The sequence below is a fragment of the Phallusia mammillata genome, chromosome 2 (genome assembly GCF_965637545.1).
Source record: "Phallusia mammillata chromosome 2, kaPhaMamm4.hap1.1, whole genome shotgun sequence".
In the NCBI taxonomy this organism is placed as follows: domain Eukaryota; kingdom Metazoa; phylum Chordata; class Ascidiacea; order Phlebobranchia; family Ascidiidae; genus Phallusia; species Phallusia mammillata.
In genome coordinates, this window is record NC_137253.1 from 25,030,625 (window position 1) to 25,054,317 (window position 23,693).

At 38.8% G+C, this 23,693-nt stretch overlaps 1 protein-coding gene across 7 annotated transcripts; it reads right to left on the bottom strand.

Annotated features, from left to right (window-relative positions):
* Window positions 1-320: 320 nt before the first annotated feature.
* Window positions 321-21,047, bottom strand: LOC145212264 (uncharacterized). Of its 7 annotated transcripts, none has more exons than XM_080080337.1 (19): window positions 20,790-21,033; window positions 20,374-20,532; window positions 18,531-18,611; window positions 17,922-18,099; window positions 17,184-17,410; window positions 15,583-15,631; window positions 14,860-14,970; window positions 14,537-14,623; window positions 13,763-13,918; window positions 11,298-12,848; window positions 8,826-8,857; window positions 8,396-8,489; window positions 7,768-7,881; window positions 6,040-6,228; window positions 4,058-4,156; window positions 3,471-3,578; window positions 2,810-2,857; window positions 2,158-2,281; window positions 321-1,727 (listed from the first exon to the last, which is right to left on the bottom strand). In XM_080080337.1, exons 1-19 carry the CDS (start codon window positions 20,879-20,881, stop codon window positions 1,693-1,695), a joined length of 3,534 nt encoding a protein of 1,177 aa, XP_079936463.1. In that variant the 5' UTR covers window positions 20,882-21,033; the 3' UTR covers window positions 321-1,692. The 7 variants fall into 7 exon arrangements, with proteins under 7 accessions (XP_079936463.1, XP_079936464.1, XP_079936469.1 ...); XM_080080338.1 differs by having other exon boundaries at window positions 18,531-18,593; window positions 20,790-21,031; XM_080080343.1 differs by lacking the exon at window positions 11,298-12,848 and having other exon boundaries at window positions 18,531-18,593; window positions 20,790-21,047.
* Window positions 21,048-23,693: the final 2,646 nt, after the last annotated feature.

Genomic DNA, 23,693 nt, shown 5'->3' on the forward strand with positions numbered 1-23,693 from the left:
GGTCACTCTACATTTATTTACCAATCGTGTCCTTTTCTTTGCCGCGCTTCATACTGTCTGAATGTGGCGCAGGCATTTCTGGCTTGTTAGACATTTTAGCGCAGTAGCCTGCTGTTGCTTGGTCTTTTATTAAGCTGTCACGCAACTAATACTTTCCTCTGTGCAATCTGTTTTGTTTTTTACGAAGTGTGGCGGAAATAAACTCATGTTAACGTATAAATGTGCGCGTATGAAATTATCCCAAAGAAAAAATATGTTGCACTGTAGACCTCACATCCAAACTGTTGCATTCAAAGTTACCAACCAAGCACCAAAGATGATTTGCGGTTACATATTTTTTTATTCAACTTGATTTCACGATTAAAATACGAGTGGAGATACGATAACTACACTTGGTATACCGAAGAGAATCACATCGGGGTGCAAGGGCGAGGCACGCAGCGCCGTTGGTGGGCGAAAAAGCTGGTTCTGATTGACGCAAAGGACCACCAGCAGCAGGTGAAAGCAAAATACTGTGTAAAGTAGTAAGACACGACAAAGTACATCATTGGCGGACAGACAATAGGCCTCAATGTTATTTGCAGGGCATAAAGCGCGGTGGCTGTACACAACGAAGCAAAGTGACTCAGCCCGGAAGCTTACGCAGACTTTAAGGACACTTTAGTGTGATTTAAAGCCTACTGTTTCCCTAAGCGCTAAAATACACACGTGACCGGCATTAGCCAATAACACGAAGGGATGGAAAGGCGCGGTTTGAAAATCGTTTTAACACTTGAAAGAACATTCAGCAGATATCAGGGCCGCATTGGACGAACTAAAATAAAATACACGACTAATAGATATAGTCGCCATAAGGTTATAGTGCAGGGGGTCTCGAATTCACGCAGGAAAGTTGATCACTTGTAAGGGCTATAGTGCAATCGCCTGGTTAAACGGCATCGATATAAAAGGTCACTATATAAGGAAGCCGTTCTCCGATGGATTGATTAAAACATTTTTTTGTAAAAAAGAAAGCAAATAATACCAAAATTAGTGATAAAACTTGCTCTATTAGTTTTAGCTCAATTATCGTACAAAAACAGGTAAACAATACTTTAAAAACCAGGCCTTGAATTTAAAATGATACAGAAGGGATGATATAGGCACGCATATTAGCTTTGTACACTCTTAAAAGTAAGGCGCATGCATTTGGTCCAAACCCAGCTGGTAAAAAGAAAAGCTTTACAGAGGGAATGATGAGAACATTGATATCGTCGCAAAAACGCGGAGTTGAAACTTTGTTAATACTTTTTCGGTTTATATACATAGTAAATACGGCAGCAGCTGGAATAAGCAAGCACGTGGGCAAATTTTGATTTCATGATAATTTGGCCGCGTTCAAAGCAAATCTTCTATTTAAGCCATGCAATATAGCGATCACTATAGCCAAGCAGTCATTTTGCTATAAAATCGCGTCCTTTGGTTTGAGGATACGTTAAAAAACTCGCACTATGATTTTTGTTGATGCGTTTTATACGAATAGACTGTACATGCACAAAAAACGCAAAACTTTTTACTGCATTCTCGTTGGTGGAGCGAGCGTATGATGAACACGGAAAAGAAAGACAGATATTTGCAGCTGGTTTGTCCCAAAAGTTATCAAAAACATAAGACAAGTTTATGCTGGTCACAGGTGCGCTGTCTGTGGTCTCTCTACTCTTCATCGGACACATCATCTTGGTAACGACCTGTGAAATATGTTTGCATCTTAAAAATGAAATACACAATTTTTCCTTCGGTCAAAACTGGTATTTTGAATGGTCTTGTAGTTTATAAGTTGATGATTTTTAGTTGGTGTTCAGGTTTTTAGTGTTGTACTAATGTATCCTACATTATTTTTAATATTACTAACACGCAAATACCATTATTAGACAAACTATTGTTGATTAATTTTCAATTTAACAGCTTTGAATTGATCCAAATTTAGCAGGTGGATCAATTTAAAAGCTTATAAATCTGAAAACTTCACATGTTGTTTTTATTATTGAGCCATTCGCTGTTATTTCGCATAAATATTACCAGCCGTGTTTCGTGCAATACTGGTACGCAACTAACTCTGGGAAAAATTCCGCTTAAAGGTGGTTGCATCATTTTATTTTCAGTCATGCATCAATTTACCTTGTGAGCTGTCGTCGTCGTATGACCTCCCACCATCATACGACCCATCACGATCGGATGCGCTGCTTACTGGCCTTTCCTCGTCCCCGTAACGTTCACGACGAGATGGGGTCGACTTTTCTTGCTGGAAAATAGAATAGATTTTTGAGCATATGCATTTTGTAGTAGACCGAGTACAGTGAACCTTGGTTTAACCGGATTCGGTTAATCCAGATCTTTGCATAATTCGGACAAAACTTGAGGGACAACTAATTCAAAATGTGATAAGGCTTGAACTAATCGACATCGGTCAATGCGGATCTACGCCTAATCCGGATAAATCCCTAGCTCTATGCATGTGAATTTCCTAGTTTTTTTACACTAACAATGAAAAATACCGAGTAAGTCTGCTGGCAAAGAAACAGTTGGTTTGCCAAAAAATGAGGTATAACTCTAGTTTCCTCTCCAACAAACTGTATGCTGATAAACTCAAACGTTTAGGTTAGACAGGAGAACCATACGTATGATCACAGAACCAAAACTTTGCAAAATAGTGGTTTACAGGTCATTTGCAGAGCAGCTATGTGACATGCCTGTAATAATCATGCACAATTTTTGTTGTGTCCCTATTGTAGTCAAACGCTACGTGCCAAAATTACGTCGTGGTAATTACCTCTTGTGCTTTGCTTTCCCATCGCTGCTTTCTGTCCGACACGTCAGTCTGAGAAAGAAAAAAAAACGCATCACACACATGTCGCAAGCAAATATGACAAGTGTCAATGCAGTTTGGCACTTAACCAGAACGATGTAATTATACAGAGAAAAATACATTAGCTATACCACGGCTAATCCACTAACATATTTTGGCTCGAATTATAATTCGGCTAAAGCCGGACCCAAATGCTGGATCTCGGCAGCTGGAAATGTAGAAAATTCCACTAACCCTTACACATTGATACACACTTGGAAGAATACACATAAGACTGCTCATAAGTCTTATAAGCAATGCAATGAAACGTAAAAGCGGCATGATTCATCTTTAACATGTTCCACATTCATATGAACAGTGTTTGCATAAAATTGTCCAAATTAAAATTTACGTGTTAAATAAGAAGAGGCCATTAGAACATTTTTGTCAAATTTTTTTTTGCTGGCCACACGTTGGACGAAAAGGACCCTAACTTGTTACACCCAAAGCCGTAATACGATCTTGGTCAGGGTCAGGGCAGTACAAATTTTGACACAGCTATAAATGAGTAGCCCTGATCTGCATTGTTTTGTACGTGTTTCCTGGTTGGAAATACATTACAAGAGGCTACAAAACCAATGCTTACCAATAACTTGACGGGTTGCTTGGGTGTTGGCACTTTCGGACTTTCAGCAGCGTTCTGTTCAAACTTGGCTCGTCTGTTCACCAATCCCGACACCACAGCAATATCGGCCTGCAAACGAGATTATTAAATCTTAGCAAGGATAAATGCCAGTTGATACAAACAAATCCATTGTTGAGGTAAATTGTCCAAACGATTAAACAGAGAGAGGTGTCTATCTGCGGATATTTTACAACGGAATAAAAAACATAACCAAGCAGTTTTTATTAACTAGACAGCAAGGTTTCAAAACCAAACAGTAACTTACACACGTTTATTAGAATTCATTGCCAAAAAGCTTAAGTAGCGATACCTGGCTGCGGATATTTTGCATCAGAATATTCGACACTTAGCTGAACAAAATCTCATTTAGAAACCGTTGTTAGAGTATAGCCTGGTTTTAGCACCACATATCTCTTTACCGCACGTTCATGGTCTATTAGGCAAACTTTCATTGATGGAAATTCCTGTGGCTGCTGCAATACGGCCAAGCAACCACTTTTAACCCGCTCCTGCCGCAGAACTGAAAAGTGAAAAAGACTTGGACCCACCTTTTGCTTCGGTTTGTCGTGGGTTTGGCCAGCAACGGCGCCCTTTTCCCATTGGTTAAGACGGCTCATCACACCGGTCTTCATGCCAACAGGCGATTCCTGCAGAAAGGTTGTGTAACTTATTAGCGTGTAGGTCGACAAAGAGATTTTAACAATTTTTATGTTTTTTTGCCCAAACGCATTTTCCACATTATGCAGTTAAGATGAGGATTTGCCTAATCAGTAAATCGAATGGATTACAACAGTTTTTGGTGCAGGGCAGTGTATTGGATTCAATTTTAAGAAGTTATATTCTACGTGTTAAAAACCGTTTATGTAGGTGCGTTGTGGTTTACTCAGCCACATCTTCAATTGTAAGTATTATCTGCTAGCAGTTAAACAACTTGTCTGGTGACAATATAAACCAGCAGGGCAGAAGGCAACAAATGACAGGTCCAATGCTACATACCCTAAGAATATGTTTCAGTGTTTAGTACTCGCGGTGCCAATATGGTCATTTTACCCCTGACCTAATTACTCAAATTACGTGTTCCCATGTTTGTAATCACACTTCGCAACGAGAACCAGCCTACAGCCACGTCATATTACAACGGGTCAGTGGTGGGAAGTCACTTTACAAATATAAGGTCTAATGCATCGGCCATAGTCCGCCCCCAGGCCACGGTCTGCGCCCACTCTGTCTTGCATTGCATGCTGAAAATGCATCAGATTTTGTAAACAAAACCTGCATGCTAACTATAGAACATAGTCCCACGTGATTAGCCATAAACGTGATAGCCATTCAGCAATAACATTTAAGGGTCCAGGGATCGCATGTTGTGCAGAAGATGTATTAGGCCAGTGGTTCCCAAACTTTTTCATATTTTTTTCAAAACGGTCCCTTTGCCATTATTTCGATGGCTCGCGGTCCTTAAGCCTAAATGTGTATTTCATAAAAACGAAAGTTGATTGCAGGATTTTAGCTAGTAATGCAAAATTGCGCATAACAATCATCCAAAGACAGCATGTGACATCACAAACAGGACAAAAAACATTACGATTGTGCGCGAACAATTGCATTTTTGATAATTGTCATTCAATAAAGGCCATTGTTCAGCAATGGAGACAGTCGATTATCAATTCTACTTTGATTTAAACTTATTTAGTGGCACAAACTGACGCCAAATAAGATTATAGAATTACTTCAACTGCTTTGCGGCCCCCCAAAATTGCCTCACGGACCCCTAAAGGACCGCGGACCCCAGTTTGGGAACCGCTGTATTAGGCTATGGGTATGGGTGCACACAGAACTGGTAAAATAATATACCTAGTTTGCTGATATGCCAACAAGGAGCAAAAGGGTTTGCTTTTGTGAACTCTGATGGAACTTAGTTTCTGCTAAAAATAAGGGCAAGCTTGTTTTAGGAATTGGTGCAAGTTGTTCGACATTTCACGTGAAATATGGGTCGCATGAGCTACCAGACGGGCGTGATACAACCCTAGATGAATGACATATAAAGTGGCGGCTATAAAAAACATATTACCTCTACAAAGTGTATTTAACCATTGTATACATCGTAAATTGGGTTTTACCTATTTAACCAACGTTTCAGTAAAAACTTGACAACATGGATTCAACTGACGATATTACTCGTCGCCTTTTTGAAATGGTAGCTTGATTCTATTTGAATAAGGAACTCATGATGGTGAATACAAGAACTATATAAATTCCTTTCACATAGTCATACTTAAGCGTTTGAGATTTACCAGTAAGACTTTGACTCTTATATGCTTGGCCTTAACTATAGGTCGACATTTGGAAACATCTTACACACGGAAATAAAAGAACCCACATCTGTTGTCAATAACAACAGTCCAAAGTACCCTGAAACGAACTGTTATAACAAGCAGACTGCCAACATTATATCGCATTATAACAACGCGGAAATGCGCCAGGGACGCCCTTGACTGTCGACATATGCCGGGACAGATGGTTAAATTACCGTCTTTTTTATTCCAGCGCTGCCCCCCTTCTGCGATGCCTTCAGCCATTGATTCTTGCGGCTTGAAAAGTCGGCTCCTTTCACTTCTAAGTCCTTGGAAGCCTTCACTGATGGCGAAGAGCCGCCAACCTTGCCGCTCTCCCAGAGGTTCTTGCGCGAGGAGATGCCACCGGCGCCAATCACATGCTCCTGGAATAAAAACCCAACATAAGCTCGCCACAAAGGATTACGCTTGATAAATATTTGCAGAAATTTAATCTTATGGACACAGAACTCTTGAAATTGATTTAACAAAATTCGCGTGTACATTAATGGGACACCATCGGCTTGGGTCTTAGAAAACCATAAGGATTTTTTCCGTTTTTGTTTACGTTCCGCAAGACTTTCTACTTTTGTTCGTTGAACAATTAAATATTCTCCGTACATAAAGATTTTGCGTTTCGATAATTGCAATTCCCGAGCCTATACTGTAAAAACTGGTCAAAACGTTTTTTTTACACATTTTTAAACCAGCGGGCCAAAAACTGAATTAAAATTAAAATGTACGGAAGCCACTATCCAAACTGTCAAGTAGGCATTATATAATACGCGTGGAAATCACAAAGCAAAATTCCATATGCACGAGTATTAATATGGGCAGCAGAATCGCTGTCACACATCTTATAGCCTGTTATTCATTATGCTAACAGCCCACCACGGTGTGTTAAAGTCGTGGGTTGAACGGAGATTTTGTTTGGTCCATAAATATCTCGCTTTGTTACGTTAGGTTTGCCCACGCCGTTGTAAACATGCTCTATGGTGCTGATAGGTCGCTGGTAGGTGATAAAGTGGTAGGCGAAAATAACAGAGTTTATGGGGCGAACAAAAGTCGAAACATTAAAGACTTAACAATCAAGTTGCAAAGTATAATGAAATATGCGCAGCAACCTTTAGTTAACTTGTATTCCCACGCTGTCCAGTTACGTAAAACAAACAGAGATCGTTGGCTGTTGCAAGGCAGATATTGCTCACACAATACACACAGCTCCTAGAATACCTAATGATTGCAAATCAATTTTACATAGAAGGTGGGCATAATTTAGGGACATTGCATTACATTTGCATTCGACACAGGCAATGGCTTTTAAAACCTTTTTGGGAAAGTTGGTTTCCCAGAGACCAGACGCACAGAACCTACGTTGAAAAGGTCAATCCAGGTTGGTAATAGCGGGTCGGATCGCAGACAGGCGCTACACAGTTTAGTGGCATCAAATATTTCAATGCTGCCAAATAGGCGCTTCAGTGGCCCATTACGTCACACCGAATAACACAGTTTTGCGATCACCGGAAATGCATAAAACATCAAAACTCGACACAAAGAGCGTAACGCAACACGCAACAATGTTTTGAAATTGTTTACAGTCGCCTCTAAGTCTCTTTTTGGCAGAAGACAGTACAATGTACACAATCATACTGCACTGTGCTGCGCGCATTCAGTGTTATTTAATCTGATGAAAGCGACCTGTATAGGACGTCGAACCGTCGGAATAAAAAATACTTGCCAGAAGAGCTCTATAAACTCGACTATGCTACGGTAAACATCAATTCATAACTAGGATCAGCCCTGAGTGCCCACGCAGACCAGCGATCACAGCACACTCATAAATAAATCAAAGTACGCTAGGCCTTATTTACTCGGCTATGGTGTGTTTTCTTAAAGCTTATTATGAGTCCGATTACAACACTTACCTTGCGCACTGCTTTCTCGGCGCTTTGCACTTCGCCACGTTCCCACTTGTTACGTCGGTCAGTGACGTCACGACCGGTAGAGCTCCCAGCAGACGACGGCGTCTTCTTGAGCTCCTGCAAGGGAAAGGCGAAATACGTGAGCTATTACGCAGGGGAAATGTTCTGTCTCATTGGTCAATGCCGGTGGTAATGACGACTCCTTGCCGTGAATAGAGGTTACGTCATCGTGGAAGAAGCGAAAGGGCATCGGGCCCATTACTGAAGAACTTACGTTGTATCTTTTGATACGTGAGAGGAGCCAATTAATAACACTTAAGTAGAACCAAGGAGGGTTAAATCAAGTTCGAGGTGTACCGGGTTTAAATGTAGATGCGATTAATTGACAAATGTTTAGGACGGATTTTTTGTGATATTAACCATATAATACAACTACAGTACTCGGAAAACACAGTTTTCGTTTGGTTTCCTGGACGCGTAATGATAGCAAGAACTTTAACGAACCGGCCAAAGCAAATCTCAGCGGGTTTGTGACATTCATACAGTGCCGACACTCAGTTGTAACACACACAAAAGTGCGGATTTTCAATTTCTCTCTAACTAAAAAGTCAAACCAAAAGTTGGTGGTTACCTGTTTAGCTGCCTGTTTGGTGTATTTTTCCAGGCGACTGTCCAGTCCTTCAACACTAGCCACTTTGGTGTCTTGAACTTTATGTTGTTTTGGCCTGTACACAAATTTTTGCAAATTGAACTCTCACTCACATGCCAAATGGATTGCGGCGTCCTCTGTGTGTCGAGCGTATGACAATAGTTGCACTTCAGGCAAAGTTTAAAAAGCCAACAAAAGCTATTTATGAACAGGTGGCCTTGCGCAGTCTATGAAGTATAAGCACTCCATGCTCTGTTTGGTATTAATACACGCATGTTGGATTTCACATGGAAAGTTAATTTCGCCCAATTAAAAATATGGTTATACCGTACAGTACTAAATACATATACATCAAATGACCCAAAAACGTTTGAATGTAAAAACAAATATAGTATACATGCGCTATACTTACGTATCAACGATGTGCTTGTTTAATTGCTCCACCTAAAAATGAAAACAACTTAATAAACAACGTGAATTTCAAGTAACATGGTAGTGTACTAAAAGCAGCAGTGTCCAGATAACACCTAGGAAATGTGACATACGTGAAATATAGATACTTGTTTACAAAGACGTGATAAAAGTCATTTTAGCACCTTTGTTTAGGGCACTTGCGAAACACCAATTTGAACTTGGTTTATGACTCCACATGGACTGTTAAAACTAATTCGAAAATGTTTATTTTTGACAGCAATTGTCAAGTTAAAAAACATAATTTTAGGTTAAACAATTAAAAGCCTATTTTAGTAAGTTGTAAATGTACACCGTTAGTGCTTTGTAGTAATTTTAATTCGGTTTATTGGGCGTAAGGATCTGATTAAAAACCAGTACACACAATAAACGTTAACTGAGTTAAAGTCACACGAACAGACCAGTGAGGTTTGGAAATTGCTACCCTAGCAGTTACAATAGAAAGAACAGCCAAAAGGGTTCATACACAAGCCAAGTTCAGCTGTAGTGTCACAGAGTTAAATTCGTCATACATGCCACACTGAAGGAATAGCCAGCAAACAGACATTCGTTCCCACAATAATGACAGCGGTGAAAAAACAGCAACCATGCATGGATTATGCACATTCCCAATATAGCGCTTGAATTGTGTTATGCCAGAATTGCGAGATTTTAACACCTTTCTGTAGTATATGTGCGTGTATGTGGTTCTGTGTAATGAGTGTGGGTTATATTGTAAAGTTGCACTAATGTATGAAGCAAGAAACTCTATATTATCAAGTTATGGAAGTCAACAATATCCTTGGAACAATTGATTTGACACAAGGAGGCGTCAGAGTGACAGTCTTGGAAGGAATACAGGTTCAAGGTACAAACTACAAACAAAAGGTTCAAGATGCGGCCTGGCCTTCATGTGAAACCAAACATCGGTTGTGTGCAAGGCAGTAAACCGCACGAATGGTGCCGCACGGGCGTGTGCAAACAAGCAAACGACGGAGCGTCACAGATGAACGAAGACTCATCTCGTACGCATGCCGTAGACTCGGAAAAAAAAATGAGAAGAGGTGAAACAACGACGTCACAGACAAAATGACCACAAGCACTCCAGGCTATCGCCATGTATGGAATTGAGTTGCTGCGCGTGTGCGCTAGACAACACCGATCGGACTACGATACAATACAGCATTGCTCTGTGTGCCCGCGGGCAATAAATGTCATGCACAAAACCAGGCTTATGCGGGCTGGGCCTTTAAACCAAAGATCCAACTGAAATGCTTTGGCTTGGGAATTGAGGCGGTCATCAAAACAAGCTGCCTTTGAATTCAAGAGGAAATGCGACATTGCCGTTCTGCTTCCTTGTTATTGATGCTTTCAATGCCACATTATAATCTACAGAAATTACCCAGTTGCGGATATCCCATTTCAACACATGGTATTTAGCTAAAGTTATTTGCGCCCTTTCAAGCACTTGAAATAATAGAACGCATGCTATCTTTCTGTGCAAAGACAAAGACATGCTTAACATGCTCATGCATCTAGTAGATGAAGGAAACAGGCATTACTAAACCGAAACAAAACCTAAAAAGTTCCCACTAAAGTTTTTTCAATATTTTCACTCACAAAACAATAAAAAGTAAACTAAATACAAATTTTAATGTTGGTGATTTATATTCTTGTTCTCAAAATGATTATAAAATCTACACATGACAATAAACACTCAAAGGGCATTAAATTCTGCTTAAAAACTATTCAATGATTATGGAAAATAAATATTGGATGCAAATCTGAAGGTCAAAATAAAGTAAACACCAATTCTCGGCCAACAAAACAAACTGAAAAGTCTCAAAATTAACTTTAAGTGTGCAAGCATTAGTAGACCATCTTGTGCAACTGATAATTCCTGTGGCGTTGTAGTTTAAAAATATTGGTTTTTTAAATGAAAATGTGTTTGTAGATGGTTTGTGCCATTGTTGTGTATGTGTGTAAGGTGTTTGTTAGAACTGTTGAAATTGTATCAAAATGAAATTAACAACCCATTTCTGGAAAAATTAAACTTTTTGAGCCATGCACAACAGTCTAAAGGCAGTTACCATGCTTCAAATCGTTCACTGTCTCACAGACAATCATTAATCACTGGTTAAATGAATGTGACGAATTGAACTGCATGCCATACATGCTTTTGGCACCATTTCATGCATCCGAACTGTCCTTTTCACCTCAAAGTGGAAAGAGAGTAAATCTGGAGATACGTTAAATGTGAGATTGTCCTGTTAATTGATTCAGTGGAACAAACCATGCTGACATTAGTCGGAAAAACAGGTAGTGTTGCCATGCAAGTAAAAACTGGCAAAAATTAAAGTGTTATTATTAGTTGGGTAAGGATTTAAATTATTCACATATAAACGACTTCTATTTTTTTCTATGTTTCACCAACCCTTCCGTCGGAGGCATCCTGATCTTTTGGGGTGCTTGAATGGGTGCTAGGGGTTACTGGGGGATCAGAGACCTGGGACACATCTTTTTTCTTACTTGCAACAGTGATATCTGGTTTTTTGGTTTTAATTTTGGGCTTTGTTTTACTCTTGGCTGTTTGCTCCTGTTCTTTGGGTTTAATGGTAGACTCAGAATGGGTTGAACCAGTTTCTTTAGGTTTCTTGGTGGTAGCAGAAGAGTCATTTGGGGTTTCTTTGAGTTTAATGGTAGACTTAGACTCAATGGAAGCAGTTTTGTCAGGTTTTTTGGTGGAAGTAGAAGAGTCAACCCGGGTATCTTTGGGTTTAACGGTGGACTTGGGGCTGATTGAACCAGTTTCTTTAGGTTTCTTGGTGGTAGCAGAAGAGTCATTTGGAGTTTCTTTGGGTGTAATGGTAGACTTAGAGACGATTGAAGCAGTTTTGTCAGGCTTCTTGGTGGAAATAGATGAGTCATTTGGGGTATCTTTGGGTTTAAAGGTAGACTCAGAGTCGATTAAAGCAGGTTTGTCAGGTTTCTTGGTGCTAGTAGAAGAGTCATTTTGGGTATCTTTCTCGGTACTGCTTTGTTCACCAGATTTTGTTGCAAGATGATCTGGTTTTTGTGCAATGTTGGGCTTCCTTCTGCGTCGTGTGCTGCTAGCTTCAATGTGGATGGAAGAGACTGATTTTTCCTTAACAACAGCCTTGTCTGTAACTTGATTTTTTTGTTTCATAGTAACTTTGTCTGCTTTAATCACATCCCTGTCCACAGAATGTGTGTGTTTGTCCTTATCTGCAACATGAGTTTCAGAGATAACGATTTTCTCTGCCTGCTTGCATTCTAAACTAAGTACGGGGTTTTTGCTATTGTTGTTGTTTTGATTTAAATTTGAATGGTTAGATACAACTGCATTTTCGGATCTGATTCCACTTCTTGGTCGTTCATTCGATATGGGCAATAGCACAGTGGATTTGGATGCATCACTTGATTTAATTTCTTTCGTAGTCTTTGAGACTGCTGGGCGGTTTACTGCATTTTCAGTGTTTTCTTCCTTAATGGCTGTAAAAACTTTGGCCCTGTCTTTTATGCTCGCTCTTTTTGTTAATGGCGAGCCTTTTGCAGGAGAAGAATTGTTACTGCTATTTTCTCCCAAAAAGTTCATTAACTCATCTCCAGTGCAGGAAGCCTTTTTATGTTCAAGCTCAGAAAGAAAATCATACAAATCATCAGCTTGCTTTTCCATCGCATCCAATGACCTTCTAGTACGATTTTTCCTTGCCAAGGGGCGACTTGGGTGGTAGGTTACTTCTTTATCATTCGAACCATCGGTCACTTTCAAGCCCCCTTGTTTATAGTCACTAAGTTTAATTCTTGTGCTCTGTGTTCTACGTGGCACAGCTGGTGGCCTGGATTTCGGACTTGGCATTCCATCCATTTCCTTGCTTTTCCTGAATGAATTTACACTGGCACTGTTCGACAACTCGCTTTCTAGAGAGGAATCACTGTCACCGCTTGCAGGTATATCACCTTTCTGCAAACAAATTTACAAACATGAATGGCTGCCCTTGCAAAAACAAACTGGAATAATTTGTTTGCGCACTGGGCATGGGCAAACAAAACGCCTACATGTAAAAGCACAACACCGATCCAAACTGTTACAACATATAGCTCTGACGCTGTCAACTCGAATCTACACCTTGACAACAGGCAACACTCGCTCACAGAGTGACGATTGACATACAACTGAAACGAAGTCAAAAAGGCCAAAAAACTAAAACAGGAAGTAGTTGATGTCCATAACATGTCAGCAGTGACTTCATCGTGCAAACATAGCCTCGACCGACCGATACTGACTAAAACATGTTGCAAAGATAGCACCATGTCACCGAGCCTGATAGTTTGCCTGCATATACGTAAATGCCATGTTTTTCCTGTGCTGGAGCAGGAAAACAATGCACGACTGAAACATCAGATCCAGAAAAAAATGCAAGCCGCGTCAACTTTACGTCACTGCAGCATGATGGAAATGACAGCACCAATTGCCACACAAGGCCCCCACATCATTGAAGGGTAATTTGACATGTTGTCGTCTGAACATTATAATGCCACTTCCTACATTCCATTAAGTGGTACTTGATTGTCTCTTGGCAAAGCATTTTGCTAAACTATTGTGTTAAGACATAATTAAAGCTATGTATATATTAGGTTTTAGGTCACATCGTTACCATACTGTTTGATCAGTCTTTAAATGTGGCCTTAAACTACAAAGGAAATGTCAACTTAAATCATACCTTTCTGGCATAACACATTCATTGCAGCTACAGGCAAGGTCACAACCATAACACACATCCCCACACACTTTAGCTGATTATCACCCAAAAGCTTATTGCCTGTTCCATCTGTAAATTGCAACAGTAATGGCACACAAGCATGCATGAAATGAACCTTGGATACGAGTGGAGAAGCAAGGCTTTTAGGACTAAGAGGAGTTGGGAGATCAACATCTTCCGATTGCGAGAGTTTTTTCCTGAACTCTTTCCTCTTTTCTTCTGCTTCCGCTCGTCGACGTTCTCTTTCTTCTCTTTCTCGTACCAATCGCTCCTTGCAATTTTGAGAGGTGGTTAAAACGTTCATGCAAATTTTTTTAACTGAAATTTGTCCAGGAATCGAAAATTTCAGGTCAAGATTTATTTTGAAAGTTATTTTACACATAATACACCAACACAATCATGTAGAAATCACCTCTAAACATGCCAAAATAGTAAACCCATAAAATCACAGAACACCAGTAACTGTAACTAGAATTAACATCAACTGTCATAAGTATTAATTGTAAACTTACATTTTTTGTAACTGAAAGTTAAGGTGTACTTTGCATAGCATATGCTATGGGAAAAAGGAACATTTTACACAATGGTGCCACTTTTGAATGACACAAAAATATTAGATGCATATGATCTGGTTTTAAACTTTTGACATTGTGTTATTAAGGTAAATACAGCTAATAGATCATTTGTCATCCCTGTTTTGTATGTTATATATTTATTTCATAAATATGTAATTTAATGTATGTTACTTTTGACAGCGTGTGCAACCATGTTGATTCGAAGTAAAATTTTCGTTATTAATTTCAAATCGAAAAATGTGTGCACAGTATGAACATCACTGTGATTTGTAAAGTTTAATTTTACTAAATAACTTAAAAGTAGTTCTCCTTACTTGGTATTCAGCTTCTTGTCTGGCTGCTTCCTCTTTTTCTTTTTGCTCCTCTTCTAGTCTCTTTTGTTCTCTTATTTCTCTTAACCTCTGCAAACACATTTACACCCTGCATTAGTAGGGGGCCTTGCATATGTAGGTCGTATAGATAAAATATGTTAAGAGTTTCATATATCTATTTACATAATTTTAGGTATTTGCTAAAAAAACATTTAAATAACAAAATAATCGAAATAGGCTGAATGTGAAATAGTTTTTGGTGTATCAACGGGTTTAAACAAATAAAAGTTGGAAATTTTATTTGAAATGTTGGAATTTTTTAGTACCTTTCTTTCTTCAGCTCTTTCCTGTTTTTCCCTTTGTTCCGCTTCAGTTTCATCAGAATCTTGTGGGTCATATCGGCGTTTATCCGACATTTGTCGTTTGAGTTTAAGTTCCTACAATGTAAACCACAATGTAACATGACAGTTTTAAGTTTAAGCAAAGGTCAGCTATTTTAAAGAGAACTAGGAAAAGTTAATTGGTTTAGAAGATGGAAAAGTTTTCAGAAGAAAGTTATTTGTAAACGGAATGGAATTTACAACCTATGACAAACATTTGAGACAGTTCCTCAGCAAACAGGAGAAATAAACTTTCAGCAAGGTAGAGATAAGGAAAGGTGGAAAGAAAGTAAAAGAATAGAGTTCTTGAAGTTTCTACAAACAAATGCAATGTTAATGTTGGCATTGTGAACACATTACAACCTTTAACAATGATGCACAGTGGGAGTTTGATCATATAAATACACTGCTGTAAATTAACACATTTCACCACATGCATGTTGATCTCTTGCACAATCTAGTGGTTGCAATTGCAGATTACATGGTTTAATAAACTGTCAAATATCAACATTAACCTACATGGCACTATATATTAAAGCATAAGATGAGGTTTTTAAAGTAGTTGCTTAAACTACATTGTTTTCAGAGACCGAAAATGCTGGGAGCAATTGTAATTTAGGTATTGTAGTTTTTTATTGTTTGTATTGGAATTAGTTGACATATACTTACATCAAGTTTTTGTTTCACTTCGTCAACGTCTTCATCTTGAGAGTGATCGCTGAGCAAAAAAGAGTAGTTGTAAAAGATGTCCAATACTTGGCTAAAAAAATTATAATGCCGCACACATGTATGACACCACAACAAGTATAATGAATATTCTTGAAAACCAAAGTTACAAAATTCAATGTTTTAATTTGCATGGCATTTATTAGAATAAAGCATTTCATAATTTTGAATTGTAGCTAGTTAGTTAATATTTTGCTCATCACTACATAAAGCTTAATTGATTTTGGTTAAGTACAGAGCGGCTTTCATTACAATGCTAGGCACGAAGTGTTTGGAGTTGTGGTGCTAGGTATTGTGTGTTAGCTGAGCTTGGCTATCCTTCCTATTTGCTATGTACACTGTATGTTAGTGGAGCTTTTGACAACTTGTTTCAAGTCTCACTTCCCACTGTAAAATAGAGGTCCCTAATTTGGAACAAACTTAACAGAGGTGTAGTTATGAAAATGGAATGGCTTTTTATAAGAATGATCTGGTGTTTTACAGTACTGCCCAAAATTATTATACATTGCAATTAAGTCACAGAAACAAACATAACCATTCACTGAAACAAAATATCGTAAAATGTAAAGATTGCCCAAAAATTGTAATGCAGCCCATACTTGTGAAACTTCTTTGTTGAGACTCTGTACAAACGTCATTTCATTAAAAACGCTTAACCACAAAAGTGTTCCATGCAGTTTTACTTTCCCCACTGGGTAAGTGTAATCAGGAATGTTTTATGTGTTAAAACTAGAATAGTGGTTTTCCTATATATTGCCATATATACTACATCATATTTAACAATGTATCACATATACCATTTACTATATTTATAATGGATATATATTTGGCACCTACATTTCATTGGGTCCCTATCTTTTTCCTGGCACTTTATAACATAATTGTTTCTGCAAGCAAAATCTAATGGGCCCCCACACATGTGCATATGCGATTTGGTAAAAGCTCCAGACAACAGAGGTTAGCGTCGATTTTTCACGGTTTCATTTCCGTCAGCGATCATTGTCTCGCGGCGTGGGAATCTTGTTAGACAAAGATATGGCGCCGATCGCGGCAGGATGGGCCTGTCGTTAACCGCCATAAGACGCAAAACTGTGTGATACAACAATTGCATAACTAACGTTTTTAAATGATCTACAAACATATTTTAATTGCACAGTGCAAAAAGACTGCCTGATAGCACGTCCAGTTATGCACGAGGCCGAGATATTCGCTTTTCAGTGGGCAGGTTTGCGCTTTTTGCGCCCAATTGTTTTTTTTTCGACATGGCATTGTGTGTTGTTTTCATGAGGTGGAAAATGGATGAGTCCAACTATTTAAACTTTTAACAAGGTTTCAACATTTTTTTTCCTTAATACCCCTTCGTTTGTTGAATTATGATTTTTAATCAGCACTTAGCGTTCCCTCGCTCCGTTAAGTTTCTACATACCACAATACGATTGCTTAGCTGGGCTTTTTACGTGGAGATTGAAATCTGCCAACAGGTAAATAAGAGGAATATACCCTCTAATGTAAACGGGGGAAATCTTCTAAATATCAATACTTACGGCACTTTGGTTGTGACAGTGACAGTTGTAACAGAACTTTTGTAGGTTTCCTTTATTTCAATTTCTGGTTCTTCCTCTGCTTCTTCTTCCTCCTGTTCGGATTCTTCCTTTTGCTCTTCTGGTTGGTCCTCTTCATCAACTCCATTCTGAAGATCTTCCTCGTCACTTTTTTCGGCAACTTGCTCATTTTCACTCACTTGTTCTTCTTGCTCTTCATAATGTCCATTCTGGGAAAGGGAAGGTATACAATGATGGCATTTTTTCTTCTTAATAATACAAACTAAAGAGTTGTTGACGGTGAAATATGTAACCCAAACATGTTTATTTGTCAAGCGAAATTAGCTTTTTATAGCAATGACCCACAGTTTACTTGGGTTCACTAATAGAAGCAATGTGGGTTCTTAAAATCCAAGACACAGATTTAACCTATCAGCAAGAGTAAAGACAAGGTTACATCTACAGCAAATATTTTTTGTTAGCAGGCAAAGAAGATAGACAAATGGAGGACTGACATAAAACAAAATGCCTTGTTTAATGTGTAACACCTTGGTGCTAACTCGCCAAAAAAAACAGTTGCAACTGTCAAATACCTATCGAGTGCACTGGCATTGACAACTTAACCCAACAACTAAAGCAAACCTAAAAGAACATTTTTAATATGAAGCAATACAGAACACACTGACGATAAGTTTACTCAACAGCAAAAAATGAAAACAATATGTTTGAAAAAACGTTTACCTGCTTAATTGTATATTCCTGTACAACTTCAGTTGTTTCAGTTACAACTGTTGTTTCCTCTTCACCATTATATTCATCATGTGCTTCTAGTTCTTTGGTGATCACAGTGCTGGAAGAGTATGTGGTCGACGGGGTATGAGTTTCTGTGATACCCCTCTCTGATTCCTCCCTTAGTCGTCTGTAATACAACATTTGATTATAAACATTCGAATTCATGTAAAACCAATCCAAAAATTGTTGGGAAGCATTTTTTTTCAATCACCACAATTTTGCATTTTTATGTAAGACCTAATATCTTGAAACATTGGTTAGTAACACATGATGAAGTAAATAAAACTTGTGCACAAAGGACAGTTAACTTCTGTAAGCTTAATTTGTCTTATGGTTATGGCTCATTTAAAATAAGTCAAACAATGACTTTTTCCTCAGGTACAGCACCTGTTTTTCTGCTGTGTCTGTACAACCATTACTGACTTCATGACAATACTTCAAAGCAAAGAACAATGCTTATGAACAGTTTCCGGAAAATGATGTAACCATAAAGCTTTTAATTTCCAGTGCACATATATACATGCACTTAGCCTGCAGTGGACTTAAATCTAATGTTACCTTCTCTCTTCTCTGCGCTTTTCTCGCTCAAGACGAGATTCTTCCTCTTCTTTCAATTGCTTCCTGCAATTCAAAGTTTTACTATAAATGTGTTAGACTCACAGCAATAAGCACATGTTTAACACATAAACTAGAAAGGTGACTTTCTGATATACTTCCATTTTATATATTGTATATGATATTTACCAATTTAGTACACACTGAATTTGATCTACATATATGATTGTTTTTGCAAACAAAAACGAATGGGTCCCCACACGCGTGTGTGTGGATTTACGGAAAACAGATGCGGTTATTTTTAGATTGTTATAGACAAATTATTAGAAAGCATTAACCCAACTTTACAAAAGTTTTGTCGGTATTCTTTTTGCATCATTATTTTCATATAATAGTTCTTCAGTAGCCTATTGCAGTGTAGTGGCCGAACGACCATTTAAAGATCTTTTGACACGTTTTTTATTAGCACACAGCCCTTAGTGATTACCAATAACGTTTCTCCCAATGTATATTTTTTCTGGAGTATATGTGTTATAATTAAAGAAGCTATGTTGTGACAAAAAATCATTCTCAACTGCGTTCTGCATTTCGTACAAGTTGACCTTCAGTCGCCATAAGGCGGCCAACTTGTCATTGACTGTTTAATGACTTTTTATTGAATCTTTGGAAAACATGTAGTTTTTTACCTTCATGTTAATCAACAACGTTTGCCTGAAATGTACAAAATCAAAACATCGTTTTAATCACTTCGAAGATACAAAACTTTTGCTAAAACTGAAAATACGCATGCTAACTTAATAAAACCACATAGCATTACTGCGCTGATCTAATCATCAAAAATGCGCATTGATCTCCCACTATGCATTAAATCGCCGCTATTGAAAACCAGTGAAAAACTCCCTTGGGCTTTCCAGTGTACACATATTATGGGTTGTAATGGTAACCATTTGGCCACTGAGCCAAAATTTTGAACACTAAATGAGTAACCCACTGCAAACACTTTTTCTTCTTAAAATTTTACCTTTTAGTACATATCACGGGTTTGCATTTCTGACCTAAGGGACTGGAAAAACTAAAACCGATTATTTCGGGGTTAAAGGGGAGCAAAATGGGTGAATCCAATAAAAAGTTACAAAAATATTTAGAATATCTTACATTGCACCAACCAACAAAGCATGAAACTCCTAGATCATGTACTTAGGTCAGTATAGCCGTATAAAAAAATTACGTTTTGGGGCCTGTGGATGAACCCTTGGGTCAATCGGGGTCAAACTTCTGGAGGATAAAATATGGATAAATAACTAACACCTGTGTAAATTTTATTAAATTTGAAGCACTCTTTCTTAGGCAGAAACTAATACTTTGGGGTTTAAGGGGTGAAAAAGGGTAAATCATTTTAAAGGGTACTAAATTCTTTAGAATACCTTACATTGCACCAAACAACAAAGGATGAAACTCCTTGATCATGTACTTTGGTCAGTACAGCCATGTTTAAAAGTTTATGTTTGGGGGGTCTGTGGGTAAACCCTTGGGTCACAACTTCAGGAGGATCCAATATGGATAAATAAATAACATCTGTCTAAATTTGAAGCACTCTTTCTTGACCAAACGCGTATAACAAACTAGCGTTAGACAGAAAAAGGAATACGGACAAAAACAATATGTGTCCCCTTCATGGAAGGGGACCCATAAAAACACAAAGATTTGAGCAAGTTCAAAAGGTAGGTTACTTCAAGTAGTGTTTACAATGGGCACTGTCATCAACACATGTATAAAGTTGTAAGTACATACATCTATCAATAGACTTAAATGTGAATTTATATTGAAAAAAGATTACACTACATACTCTAAATCTTCTCGTTCTTTTCTCCTTCTCTCTTCTCTTTCACGACGCCTTCTTTGTCTTTCCTTTTCAAAATCATCTTCTTCATCCATCTGGGCATGGTCCCTTGAGTACCTGGATGTTGTGTTTGAGGAGGCCACCTCATCAGTTTTCTTCACCAATCTAAAAGCACATCAGTTGGTCTCAAAAGCCAGTTCTATACAGCCAATGTTTTAAAATTTTGGTCAATTATTTTTTAATTAACCTACATTGCACAAATACAAAAATAAGCCACAGCCATAAATACGCCTTGCATTTTGGAAAATGACTTTTTACGCAGCAATACAAAGTATGAGCAAGGCAAACTATTGTGTGTAAAACATGTTAAGTTGTGTATAGTTTTGATAACAACAATATAGTAAAATACTAAAGGTATTTACCTGTCTGCTTCAGCGAGGAGCTCTTGTCTCTTTTTTCTTCTCATTTCCCGCCGTTGCTCCCAGGAAACAGAGTCATCCATAACATCAGTCATGATTGTGCGTCACTACCAAACCGACCTAAAACTGAATGGTATTTTCTACGATTCTGTGAGGTTCTGCCAGCCTCATTTACAACTAGGCCTCTGTGAAAAAGCAAACACAGTTCATCTCAAGGGGCCTTCACGTGCGCAAACAATTGACGCAACCAAACACAAATATCAAGCCACTGCTGCAAACTAACTAAAACGCAGTCGGTCCAGGCGAAACCAGTTGCGTAAAATTTCGATTGTCCTGCCAGTTACGACAGTCGCTATCGCTACCCTGCCTTCTACAGTCTCGAATGTCTTGAAAAACGCTACGGCTAACCGCCCGAGGTTGCTGGCGAACACAACGGGCGCTACATTGAAAAAGAACTAACCTGCGCTTGTAAACTTGTGACGCATTTGAAAGCAAACACGGTGCGACATGAAAAGGGCAGGATTTGCGTTCGTTCCGCCCGGCCGCGCCCGTCCAGTGTGGCAACCATCAGCGTAACCGAAGCTCAAACCACAAGTAGTTCAACAGCTAAGTGGCTTTTTCGCGGTATTTAAAGTCACTTGTCTCCAAATTGCGCTTTGGTTAGCAAAACTGTCCCTCGCTAAATCCGCATTGAACGCCTGCGTATTGGTAAAGTTCACTATAAGCAGTAGGCACTTCCTTCACGTAGTAAGCGTCTCGGGCAAATGGCAGCGTCAGTTTGTACAATCGTGTTTAATACGTCCGGAAATTCTCCTCGGGCAAACTGGCAAGTTCAATACAAGCTGATACTCCCTATTTTCTGAACCAAGGACTAACAAATCATTGCAAATTCTGTACTATGCTTCCACTGCAATAAATCCTTCCAAACATAAAATAGATATCTTAAGAAAGCACAACCAAGTCAAATGGTGATAGTCAAAGACCAAATGTGCGATTGCGATTCTGAACGCCCATGGGATTGGCTGGGTTTGGTTAAGAATATGGCCAAACACGGCGGAGACACCACGATATGGACAGATAACCGCAGTTTCCTGTCTTGACTTCTTAACGACGTCGTTAGTTAAAAATATGACCACGCCTGCGCAGAAACAATCTTGTAAAGCTTCGTGCTAAAGCAATTGAAAAATAGCCCAAGCCACAAATCATTGTCTTTCAGTCATGCAATGAATTTATGCACAAAAACGGCAGTTTCGACTACCTAAGTGTAATATATTGCCAAACCCAGCACCAAAGTCAGTTCACCACGTGCGTGTAGCCTAAGCTACCAGATTTATACCTTCCAAATAATCACTTGATTAACACTACAGGTTCCGAACAACGCGCATGTCTCATTTCCTACAACCCACCCATACCTCTACCGCTCTATGCGCAGAATGATAACATCCCTACCAAGCAAGCCCTCTCGAATGAAAAGAGTGCAAACAAAACAGACGCCGAGCTGGCGAATTGCGCAGCAGCAATGTACTTACGCTCAAAATTGGCCAATTAAAGAACTATGTTGCTACTCGTAAATAGGCAATAACAGGGTCCATCACCTCAATAGTCAGTCTCAGTAACGGCCGGCCAACATAAAGTGCTGCCTAATGCAACTGGCTGATACTTTTTCCTCGCAAGGTCGTGATTGACATACTAGTCAGGGCACGTTGGGCCTGCATCCTGCACGAAGCTGACTGAGAAAAACAAGGCCACACAACAGTAACCTCATATATTTGCCTCATCGCAGCATGGTATACTATGTTATTAGCAATAGTTCATAAGTTTACTCTCTCACAAAAGTGGCTAGTGAAGTACAAAACAAAGTACTCACATAAGTTTAGTCTGTTGTGGATAAAGCTATCCAAACAGCAAAACTTGAAATGCCCCGTAAAGTTACGTCATCCTTAAATAGTCACGTCATAGAAAGATAATTGATTTTCACGCTCAGTTGACACAATATCAAATATCAATCTTAACTAGGTTGCATGCTGCGCTTCAATGCATTTCCTTTAGCGACTATTGTGACGCACACAATAACAGCTCGGTTGGACACTTACGCTGTATAACTTTCTTCCAAATCATAGCTCCGGGCATTCACGACTTGTTTGCGCTGAAGTAACGTTAAAACCTGTATCTTTACAAGTCTGCGTTGATCGAGTGGCCTTGAATAGAATAGTCGAGGTTCTGAACAGCCCGAGCGGAACGAACTGCCTTTTTCGGTGCAAGATGGGCGTTCGCAAAGAGCGCCTATTTTCGCCTTTCTATCTTAGTTATTTTTTTCAACGCAGATGATCGCTAGACGCCTCTGTCACGGCGAAAGTATTTCAAATATGCCGCATCGCTTGGCTGTGAAAAGTGTAAGCTGTTCTTCTGTTGCTGTCGAATCATTAAATCCTAAAATCTTATCCAAGCTACCGACAACACGATACACCTCAACAAAGATGCCATGTTTTGTTTTTCTAGCATTGACGATGTGTGTGTTTTTCGCAAAAGAATTGAAATTCAAAGACAGTTTTGTGACCTATCTGCAATGCAAAAAAGTTGACATACTTGGACATAAAAATTGGCGTAGGCTGTGTGTTAGAATAGCATAAAATTTATTTTGCCTACTAGGCCTACTTGACGTAAAAATATGTAAGTTTTGAAAAATTACTACCTTTAACAAGTTTGAATTATTTTGCAAATCAGTGAAATAAGTTACGCTATCACCGAAATGTGGCTCGGAAAGTAATAGATTTGTATATTAGTTGCCTAAATTGGTTCTGCATTTAATGCTGTGCATTCAACTTACTTTAAAAGCACGGTATAATATACACAAAAAGTAGAGTTTTAAGACAACACCAGCCATAATTCAATATTAGCCTACATGTA